Source organism: Haliotis rubra, unplaced genomic scaffold, assembly GCF_003918875.1.
Source record: "Haliotis rubra isolate DU_JTF1 unplaced genomic scaffold, ASM391887v1 Scf344, whole genome shotgun sequence".
Lineage (NCBI taxonomy): Eukaryota > Metazoa > Mollusca > Gastropoda > Lepetellida > Haliotidae > Haliotis > Haliotis rubra.
Window position 1 is genome coordinate 801,966 of NW_025767018.1, and position 12,104 is coordinate 814,069.

Consider the following 12,104-nt stretch of genomic DNA (forward strand, 5'->3'; position numbering starts at 1 on the left):
AGTTGTCTTTTCTTTGTAATACAGACATGCAGACACACACCCATACACATATACACTAAGTGATGTACATACACACACTTCCATCCATCCATCCATTCCTTCTGCCCATTTCCTTCAGTGTTCACCTTTTTAGATGATAATACTTTGATTATATACGCAAGTCGTCAGTCACATTAATTGTTGCACGTCATTTGTAAAAAATATCATGTCACACACATCATTTATCACACATATATCATCTGTCATACACGTTATTTGTTACACAGAAGCGACAAAACCCTTCCCACATTCATAAGAAATCTCTGCCAAAAGCAGAGTCGATTGTACAATTGTGACTATATCATGAGCAGATATTTGTTTCAGCATTTGTCTCACACGTCATTAGTCACATATATCATTTGTCAAATACATGTATTTCATTTGTCACACACGTCATTTGTTACATACATGTATACTATTTCTCACACGCATGTAATTTGTGACACATGTATCATGTGTGATCATTAGTCACAAATCACACTAGCTATTTGGCACACACATCATTTGTCACAAACTGTATTTCATTTGTCACACACGTCATGATTAGGCACTGTAGTCTCTCAAAAGTGAAGAAATGGCCCGTTTGAAACCATGCTGCCCAAGGCATAATCCTAATCAACCATTAACCAAAGTTAGCTCATTCTGACTTACAGCTTTTTTTTGGTTGCCCTGAGATCTGTATACTGACTGAGTCCCTGGTGTGCCATACTCCAGCTGGCAGCCTTGAAGTGATGTCATGGAAAGTTGTTTAATTCATTCAGTCAGGAATAAGTGCACTTTCATACTGAATATTATTATTCTTAACCTGGTGTGGATAGTATATTCCTGCTGTGACATGTGTGAGGGAAAGTTAACTTTGATTGCTTAAATACATAAAAAGTAAATAAAAATGCAACCACGGTAATGATAATGTATCACATAACATGTCATGTTCACACTATATGCAACAGCAGTGGTGGGGTAGCCCAGTGGTCAGTGTTTTCGCTCATCATACCAAGGCCCAGGTCCAATTCATCACATGGATATGATGTGACAAGCCCATTTCAGATGTCCCCTGCTGTGATATTGCTGAAATATTGCTAAATTCACTCACTCAATAAAACAGAAAGGCACAATTTCTTTCAGTTTTTACTCATTAAAAATTGGTGTCTCAGCATATAATTGTTGTGTTCCACCTTCTCCAAGTTATGTGAGTTTGGACTGTATGCATTGAATTGCCTTGTTACCCCAGATTAACACTGGAGAACTGTATTACACCTTGCTATGTTCACTTATCATGTCGAAGACCCGGGTTCAATTCCCACATGGATACGATGTGACAAACCCATTCCTGGTGTCTCCCCAACGAGATGTTGCTGGAATATTGCTAAGAGGGGCGTAAAACTAAACTCACTCACTCAATAAACTGGAAATGTACAATGGCAGTTTTTTAAAACCAGTTTAAGATGTGTGTCTCAGCATATGTGTTCCACCTTCTCCATGTTATAAAAGTTTGGACTGTAAGCATTGAATTGCCACAAGTTACCCCAGGTTAACACTGAAGAACTTTAATTAATCTCACTCCTTGCTATGTATACACTACACTAATACTCAACAATCAGTTGATTCTACCTCAAATCCTCTTAAAAGTTTACTGGCTAAGAGTATCTGGTAGTGTAAACGTTTTCCCACATTCAACACATTGATAAGACAGCATTTTGACTCCTTATGTGTATCATAAGGGTGCCTGCAGCTGTACATACTTTCCAAACACAACACAATTCATAAGGCTTCATTCCACTGATAATCTTCATGTGTGTCTGCAGACTACTCGATTGTGTACATTTTTTCCCTCATTCAACACATTCATATGGTTTGATTCTACTGTGAAATCTCATGTGTGCCTGTAGAGTACCTAATCAAATAAATGTTTTCTCACACACAATACACTGATAAGGCTTGCTTCCACTGTGAAACCTCATGTGTGCCTGATAAATGTTTTCTCACACACAATGCACTGATAGGGTTTGATGTCACTGTGAATCTTCATATAACCCTTAAAACAATCTGATCGTATAAATGTGTTCCCATTTTCAACACATTCATAGGGTTTGATTCCAGTATGAATTCTCATGTGTCTCTGCAGATGACCTGATTTGGTAATTTCTTTCCCACATTGAACACATTCATAAGTCTTGATTCCTGAGTGAATCCTCAGGTGTACCTGAAGTTCACCTGATTGTGTAAATCATGTTTTCTCATACACAATGCACTGATAAGGTTTGATTCCACTGTGAATGTTCAAGTGTCTTCAGGTTACCTGATTGTGTAAATTTCTTCCCACACTCAACACACATTCATGAGGCTTGATTCCACTGAGAATCCTCATGTGATCCTTAAGATAATCTGATTGTGTAAATGTTTCCCCACATTAATCACATCCATAGGGTTTGATTCTACTATGAATCTTCATCATGTGTGTCTTCAGGTTACTTGATTGTGTAAATTTCTTCCCACATTCACCACATTCATGAGGCTTGATTCTACTATGAATCTTCATGTGTACCTGCAGGTTACCTGATTGTATAAATTTCTTCCCACACTCAACACATTCATATGGTTTTATTCCACTGTGAATCTTCATGTGTGTCTGCAGGTTACTTGCGTGTGTAAATGTTTTCCCACATTCACCACATTCATAAGGTTTGATTCCACTATGAATCTTTATGTGTACTTGCAGGTTACCTGATTCTGTAAATTTCTTCCCACATAAAACACATTCATATGGCTTGATTCCACTGTGAAGCTTCATGTGTGTCTGCAGGTTACTTGATTGTGTAAATTTTTTCCCACATTCAATACATTCAAATGGCTTGATTCCATTGTGAATCCTCATGTGTCTCTGAAGAGTACTTGATTCCGTGAATTTTTTCCCGCATTCAGCACATTCGTATGGCTTGATTCCACTGTGAATCCTCATGTGTTTTGAAAGGTAACTTAATCGAATAAACGTTTTCTCACACACATTACACTGATAAGGCTTGATTCCACTGTGAGCCTTCATGTGTCTCTGAAGAGCAGTTGAGTGTGTGAATGTTTTCCGACATTCAACACACTCATTAGGCTTGATTTCACTGTGACAGAGCATGTGCTTTTTGAAGTCACTTGATTTAGAAAATGTTTTACTGCACTCACAACATGCATGAGACTGCTTTGTTGGACCAGTATGTTTTTCATGATTCTCGTTCCCAGCCATTTCCACGGTTCCAATAATGGGTTCTTTCATCAGATCAATAAATTTCAGGGTTCCAATAACAGGCTCTTTCATCAGATCACCTATTTCTAATGTTCCATTGATGGGTTATTCCTTGAGATTACCTGTTTCTAAGATGTCAATAAAAAATCTTTCTTGATATCTCCGGGTTAGACGGATTTCATTTGTTTTAGTGATAGAGAAAGGATTCTGTGGATTGCAACTTCCATCATTAATCTGTGGATGTTATCGTGTTTACTGAAAACATAAGAAACCAGTTGTCACACTCTTATAACATTTAGAGTAGGCACCATACACAATATGACTGATTGAGTTTAGTTTTACGCCGCTTTTAGCAATATTCCAGCAATATCACGGCGGGGGACACCAGAAATGGGCTTAACATATTGTGCCCATGTGGGGAATCGAACACGGGTCTTCGGCGTGACGAGCCAACGCTTTAACCACTCGGCTACCCCAACGCCCCATACACAATATGATATGGAAAGACTTAGGGCTATAAAATTCTCTATGATATCATTTTAGACATGTTTCAGATGCAGTGTACTCTGTCAATACCAGCATCAATCGGGACCAAATAAAAATGCCAGATTTGACGCAGTGCCGGTTTAGGCAGGTTGCAAGTTTGCTTATGACGCAGGTGCACACGGGAAGTTCACTGTCGTACTGTCACTTTAGCATTAACAACATGTTTCGAGGAAATCATTAAACAAACTGAATAAACTAATGAATAAAATCAACAATAGCATTCATAAAAGTTGTCAAACCTACATATAAAATTAATATTTCCATCTCTTTTTGTGCGATCATGTAATGTAAGTCAAGTCACTGACAAGATCTCTTCACGCACAGACACGATGTTTAATGCGAAAATATATCTATGAAGCATTTTTGTCACAGGTCATAACCTAACACGATACGTCCAATAAGTTCCATGTAGCGATTTCTTGCTTAATAAGTTCAGAAAAACATTATTTTACCCAAAACTTTCGTCTAAATCTAAAAGTTTTCATTTACGAGGACGGTATCCATTGCCATAATACGATTGGCTGCCTTAGGTCACGAGTCTGATTTTGACCAATCACGGCCCTTATAGCAGACTGTGGCGAAAAAGCGTCATTAGAAACCAATCTGTATCCAATAAAAATCGCTTCTTACAAATGTGAAAATACTCTCGGTAAGGGTATAGTGATAATGTTGAAGTTCAGAGCTTTCAAACGATACCAGCCATCAAACGATTCGCCTCACATGTTATTCACGAAGCTTCGAAAACGGAGGTATTTTCCATTGTTTTGTCATGTTACCGAGCAGAAAGCCACTGATATCGGGAAATAGGCGACCATACATATTATTTAAGAAATCTTCTTGTAATAATTTTCTTCATAAACATAGGCTTCATCTATGACCTTCGAGTCTCTGGGAACTCGGTGTTATGGCAGTAAATGCCTCTGGTTGACTGGTGTTGAAAGAGTTAATTACTTTATGTAAGTAACACGTACCACTCACTAATTAACAATATACTGATTGACACTTTCCATTTCTGAATAATCTCGGGAGTACCGCGAATTGTGTTGTTACATCATTAGGACCTAATTGCATCATAGGGTTGCACCGTCCTTCATGTGCCGGCTTTTACAGATTTGTTTTCAAAACAATTGTTAGTTGGGACTGAAAAAAGAATGCCGACATCCTGTGTAGACAGATGCAGATGTTTACAGATGTTTCTAAATGATAATTAAGTGCATTTCTGCCAGGACTGAAACTTTGTGCTGATATAGACCGAGTGCCAGTGTTTACAGAGGCCGATATTGCCAGAGTCCACAGTACATGATATTTACAATAACCATATTCATGCCCATTCACTTCTGTGTATCATCCTCGATAATCTCCTTGGTATAGGTTACGATCACTCTCCACTATACCCTGGATGCATCCACGGCTTGGCCCGATAATTATATCACCTCCCTTTGCTGGCTCCGCATTCTCACAGTAGCCAATCAGCTAAGCCGCCGTTACATCCGAGCTTGCCAGTGTCAACAAAGATAGCGGTCGCAGTCGCGAAGGTTTGTTCACAGTACCACTCAGATTTTTTGGGAAATAATACAGACAAACTGACAGATCTGAATCTTTAAAAAACCATATAAAAGAACTCCTTCTACCTCTTTCAGAGTACATCTGCAACAATATATTATTATGTTGACAAGCTTAAACGGTTAAATAATTTAAGAAGCGTAAGTGAGTTGTGATTGGTTCGCTCAACTTTCCAGCGTAGACACCTGATTGGATAAAAAGACAGCCAAGGGAGGTAATAAAATCATCGGGCCAAGCCGTGGATGAATCCAGGGTATAGTGGAGAGTGATCGTAACGTATACCCTGGAGTTTTTTGAGGATGTTCTGTGTATGTGACAACAGCAAGCCGACATATGAACACATATGATGCTGTTGAAATGCTGGTACACCGAACACCTACCTGCCATATTGTATTAGGTCCCTAATCCTACACTCCTCAGGTAAGAATGCATCATACCTGGTTCATTAATAGGAACACTATGCATCACTTCCATAGGCCGCAATGGAGGAAGTCCTCTGTCTTACTTTCGTGCACCCATTACGATTTTTGCGCAAGAAAAACATACGTGAATGACTTGTTTGTACTTATACCTGCGCCCTATTTTCGTCATCAAAATATCAAAAAATTAACCTTTGCAAACCATCAAACATCTCAGTCGATCTCTCACATATAAGCAGCGCCATTTTCAATCATGTGACCTGCGACCCGAAGGGGATACCCTCCCTAAAATAGTAACACACGTGTTCCATATCTCGTTGCTTGTTTACAACGAATTTTCATGCATTTTTAGCCAATTAAAATGATTGTATTTCCAATCTAGACTGACCGACCACCCCTGCTCGTTCAATAGCTGTTTTCAAATAAATTACAGGTGAATTTTCAGTGGTCCATGTATTGGATTATTGCTGTCACCTTGACAGTTCCATGTAAGTTTCTGTACTACTCCTGAATATTTGCCTACAAAATACAGTTTATTAATAAGACTTATTGAATTTAGGCATTAAACAATGAATGAGTTCACGAATTAATTATCTTTATAATCTTCAACTGATGGTGCAATTTCTATGAATTCTTCAGGTGAAGGAGTAAGTATCTTTTTTCACCTGATGCAAAAAGTAGCAATGTTTTTCACCTGATGAAAACAGTATATATACCCATGGAAATGAATAAGGGAACACATGAAAATACAAGTGTTCCTTTATTCTTTTCCAGGTTTCTTGACAAGGCATGTATTGCACTGTGGGTGAAACTGTGGAAATAAATACAGGAACACTTGTACTCTCATGTGTTCCTTTGTTCGTTTTCATGAGTATATTATCATTTACCTGATGTAGGAGTAAGTATACTCGTCACCTGAAGGTGTTAATATATTCATTACCTGAGGAACGAATAAGTATATTCATCATCTGATGAAGGAGTAAGTATACTCATCACCTTATGAATGGCTAATATACTCATGATAAAAAGCTAAGCAACACCTGTATATTACGATAAATAACTGACAAAATGTGTTTTGCTGAGCCAAACAATTGTTACTGAAATGTAGCACCATCAACGACTCTTTACGAAACATGCACAATGTTCATGATCACGCACAAGATTTTTATGTGCTTCGATCACGTGGGAGCCACCGTCATTCACATGGTTATGTCACTTGTAATTTGACATTGAAAGTGATATTCAGAAACACCAGAATGGCTCGAACTCATTTCACGTCAGCTGTTAGGTGGAAATGCCATAGTCCATGAATGGAACAATTTGCCGATGCAATTTCTTAAAAAGTTGGGTTCGGTCAATGGCCAATAGGTGTGCATCTGTCATCAAAAACCTGAAGAGGATACACTGAATACCGATTGCTTCCTGTACACTAAAACAGTGCTAGAGACATTCAACTGTTTGTTTCTTGCACTATTTCTCTCTATTCCTTTCAAATGTAAATTTTTCCTTCACACCGATTCCAAACATGTAAAGTGATGAAATTTGTTGTTTTTCACTTACATTTTTCTTTTGCTCTCAATAAACACCATCACACTAGTAAATGTTGTCTTTTGTCTCATACTTCAGTTTCATTGTTATTTCCTTCGTGTAAGATACAAAAACCAAGCATGCGAAGTCTTCATCCAGCTACAGTCAATCCTGTTTGTGGCATCATTTATCAAAATATGGGGGTTGCCTAACTTTTTACCATCAGTATATATTCATCACCTAACGATGGAAGAAGCATATCTTTCACCTGATAAAGGGGTAGGTATATTCATTACCTGATGAATGTGTATTATATAGTTTCTTCATCATCTAGTGAATAAGTAAAGAGTTTCTTCACCTTATGAAGGAGTATCTATATTGTTGCCCCAGTGAAGGTACATGTATATATCCTTCACCTGGCTAAGGAGCAAGTATATTCTTCACCTACTTAAGGAGCAAGTATATTCATCACCTACTTAAGGAGCAAGTATATTCATCACCTACTTAAGGAGTAAGTATATTCTTCACCTACTTAAGGAGTAAGTATATTCTTCACCTACTTAAGGAGCAAGTATATTCATCACCTGATGAAGGAGTAAGCATAACATTCACCTAAAGAAAGTGTTAATATTTTCATCAATAAGTTAATAAGTCTCATCATATGTAACTTCAAGTCATACACAATAGCTTTTCTCTTTATTATTACTACAGGATATTTGTATAGCACACATATCCACGTAACTAGTACATGCTCAAGGTGCTGGTATTTTTCCCTTGGATGTCACTCTCAACGGCACATTGTAATTTCAAAATGATGAAAAGTATATATTGAGTATATATTCATCACCTGATGAAGGAAGAAGTGTATTCATTACCTGATAAAGGAGTAAGTTTATTCACCACCTGATGAAGGAGTAAGTATATTCACCACCTGATGAAGGAGTAAGTATATTCACCACCTGATGAAGGAGTATGTATATTCATCACCTGAGGAAGGAGTAAGTATATTCACCACCTGATCAAGGAGTATGTATATTCATCACCTGATAAAGGAGTAAGTTTATTCACCACCTGATGAAGGAGTAAGTTTATTCACCATCTGATGAAGGAGTAAGTATATTCTGCACCTAATGAAGGAGTAAGTATATTCACCACCTGATGGAGGAGTAAGTATTATTCACCACCTAATAAAGGAAATAGTATATTCACCACCTGATAAAGTAGTATATTCACCACCTGATAAAGTAGTATATTCACCACCTGATAAAGGAGTAAGTATATTCATCACCTAATGAAGGAGTAAGTATATTCATCACCTAATGAAGGAGTAAGTATATTCACCACCTGATAATGGAGTAAGTATATTCATCACCTAATGAAGAAGTGAGTATATTCACCACCTGATAAAGGAGTAAGTATATTCATCACCTAATGAAGAAGTGAGTATATTCACCACCTGATAAAGGAGTAAGTATATTCACCACCTGATAAAGGAGTAAGTATATTCATCACCTAATGAAGAAGTGAGTATATTCACCACCTGATAAAGGAGTAAGTATATTCACCGCCTGATAAAGGAGTAAGTATATTCATCACCTAATGAAGAAGTGAGTATATTCACCTGACAAAGGAGTAAGCATATTTTTCAACTGATGAAGGAATAAGTATATTCACCATCTTTTGAAGGAATAAGTACATTCTTCACCTGATGAAGGAGTCAGTATATTCTTCACCTGATGAAGGAGTAAGTATGTTCTTTATATACTGGCCACAAAAAGAAACTGTGCACACAAAAAATATAAATATAAGCACACAGCGTATTTATACATAAATACATATGTGAACATAGCAAGTATTGGAGACAATCAAACGCTCATGCACGTGCCAGGCGATGTGACGTCATTGACGGTGGGCTAAGGCCTTGCAATGTGTTACTGCACGTGCAGCCCATACAGATGCACACAACATGTGAAACTCTGAAATTTCTGTCACTGTCGAAAGCTTGATCTTTGGTCATTCAAATGTTCACCAATTTACATGAGAAGTCACATGCACACCATGCCAAGATTAACATCTGCTCAACGTCATGAAGCCCTTGGAATAGTTCGAGCAGGAATGAGCCAACAACAGGTGGCAGCAGATTTCCAATGCCATCGTAACACGATATCTGCATGGGTCATGCGTTATCGAATCAGTAATGACGTCGCCGACCTCCCACGTTCTGGGCATTCCCGTAACGACGCCAAGACAGGACAGATGGATTCGGGTGACTCATCCCAGATACAGGTTCCAGACAGCAGTGACCACGTCCCAGACCATTTCCCAGACCTCCAATGCTCATTTGGTAGCCTCTATGCGTCGGCGTTGTGCTTCACGCACATGGTGGTCATACCCGTTATTGATTTTGTGACTTCGTTGTGTGACCCCCTACTCGGTTTGAAATTCTGACGTCATCGTTACGGATATTGTTCATGTTCTTTTGACATTTTCTTTTGGTCCGATACTTCAGCTTATAAAGCGTCCACATCATTTCGGCTTTGCTGTGTTGCATTCCAATTATGAAGATTTTCTGTGTGCACGGTTTCTTTATGTGGCTAGTGTATGATGAAGGAGTAAGAATATATCCCAAAACGTGTTTCTCCACATATTACAGAAATTGACCACAGACTTGTTTAGGGAGATGATTGTAATTATAATATTACCGGTAAACCGGTATATACCGGTACAGTATCTCTCAATACGATTATCGTAATATGGTTCAGATTCTGCAATGTATTGGATCATCCAGAGTTAGCTCCCTTTGAATTATCTGCCCTTGATTTCCATGGCACAAAATGTGCTCCAACAGTGCAGCTTTTATTTCTGTTGGTTTAATGTAACATTTTACAAGAGGAAGTGACATTATAATATAAGTGGCTCCAAAAGTGCCATATATTCTACCAAATGCTTTACAGTTTGTGAGTTTGAAAAAACCAAAATTCATCCAGACAAATGGTCTGGTAACTCTCGGCTGGAAAGTTGGTAACGTTAATAAGAGGAGGGAACTGTTTAATGTCCATGGCACAAAATGTGCTCCAACAGTGCAGCTTTTATTTCTGTTGGTTTAATGTAACATTTTACAAGAGGAAGTGACATTATAATATAAGTGGCTCCAAAAGTGCCATATATTCTACCAAATGCTTTACAGTTTGTGAGTTTGAAAAAACAAAAATTCATCCAGACAAATGGTCTGGTAACTCTCGGCTGGAAAGTTGGTAACGTTAATAAGAGGAGGGAACTGTTTAATGTCAGGTTATTGTCACAATAACACACGTTTTCAAATGTTTTTCAGTCAAGACTTTAGTCATTATATACATTACAAAATTACACGATTTAACAGCCAGAAGATCGGGCGTGCAACTTAACGGACCGTCCGGTCGCATAACAGACCGCCCCGGACGGTCGGGGCAAGCGGGAGTTTGCAACGCTGTTTGAATGGTTTCATTTTGAGGAATTAAGTGGCCTCAGACCATTTATTTATTTGAACTTATTAGTAGAGCCTCTGGCTCTGAGTGACCATTTCACAATTCACAGTATTTGGTTATGTTTGTTTATTTCATAATGGCACATATGATATCAATTTATCATAAAGGTCTAAGTCTTATAAATTTTGTTGGAATGTATAATGACATTCTTGTCAAGGATCTTAGTTATTGGATTTTAATCTCAAGTAGTTAAACCAAATCATGTTTTTGTTTCATTTTGCAATATTTCATGTTAACACATGATTATATTGGAGTTGAATCTGAATGAATCACTGACATACAGTAACAATAATTACATACTGCATTGAAGTGTATTCTGTTGAAGTAAACAACACTGACCATGAAAATCATGTTATACTGTTACCTTTATCATTATGTTCACAAAACTTTGTTGCAATACTTCAATTAAAAATTCCACATTAAGGTTCTATATCATTTTATTTGTCTGTAAACCACTGGCACACAGCCATACACAATGGCATACTGTAAAAAATGGAGTGGAGTCTTGGAGTGGGGCCTTAAGGTGGAGTCTCAGAATGGAGTCTTAATGTAAATATTTAGGCGACCGAGTTTGTTTTGTTTTGAACCTAAGGGTAGCTAAACCAGTATATTTGCTTCAACATCTGTAGCTAGTTGGTGTTATCAATTTTATCAGAAGCAGGAGGCATTTTGTATACACGTATCAATTAGCCCTGTCAACTCCAGAAATGTCATTCTGTAACAGTATTAACTACTGGTCCTGTTCTAGGGCTGTGCTGCCGTCAAGAAAATATGTTTATGAATAGATGGAAGGATGGATGAATGGATGGATGGAGAGGCATGTAAATTATTTACAACCTATAAACAAAATATTAATAATGGCATTATTTATTGTCCAAAAACGACATATATAACATTGTCACATGTAATTGCAAATTGTGTAGAGGAAGCCGTAGTAAGGGATAAAGTATATACATTAGGTCTATGCTATGAGTATGACATACTAATAATCAGGAAATATAATAGTTGTTATTACATGAATTATTTATTTCTTACTTAACAAAGAAATTGATTACATAAGATACATAGCACAATATTATTCAACATTTTTTGTCAGTGATAGAAAAAGTAACTGTTCCAGTGTCATCATTGTTTTGTTTTTCAAAATTAGCCATCTCTCTACATCCTTGAACTCACAAACAAAAAGCAAAAATAAATGCAGCAGAATATTTTGCAAGCTGATTATTAGTGAGTTTCATCAGCTCTCTTGGG

General features: G+C 37.5%; 1 protein-coding gene across 2 annotated transcripts in view; it reads right to left on the reverse strand.

Moving 5' to 3' along the window:
- Window positions 1-1,570: 1,570 nt before the first annotated feature.
- Window positions 1,571-12,104, reverse strand: part of LOC124284772 (gastrula zinc finger protein XlCGF8.2DB-like) — a 54,480-nt gene continuing 43,946 nt past the window's right edge. For both annotated transcript variants that reach the window (XM_046720887.1, XM_046720886.1), the window contains exons 2-3: window positions 2,585-3,529; window positions 1,571-2,242 (exon numbers count right to left, since the gene is read on the reverse strand). In XM_046720887.1, the coding sequence (XP_046576843.1) occupies window positions 1,997-2,242; window positions 2,585-3,346 (1,008 nt within the window). In that variant the 5' untranslated portion in view covers window positions 3,347-3,529 and the 3' untranslated portion in view covers window positions 1,571-1,996. The remainder of the gene's footprint in view (window positions 2,243-2,584; window positions 3,530-12,104) is intronic.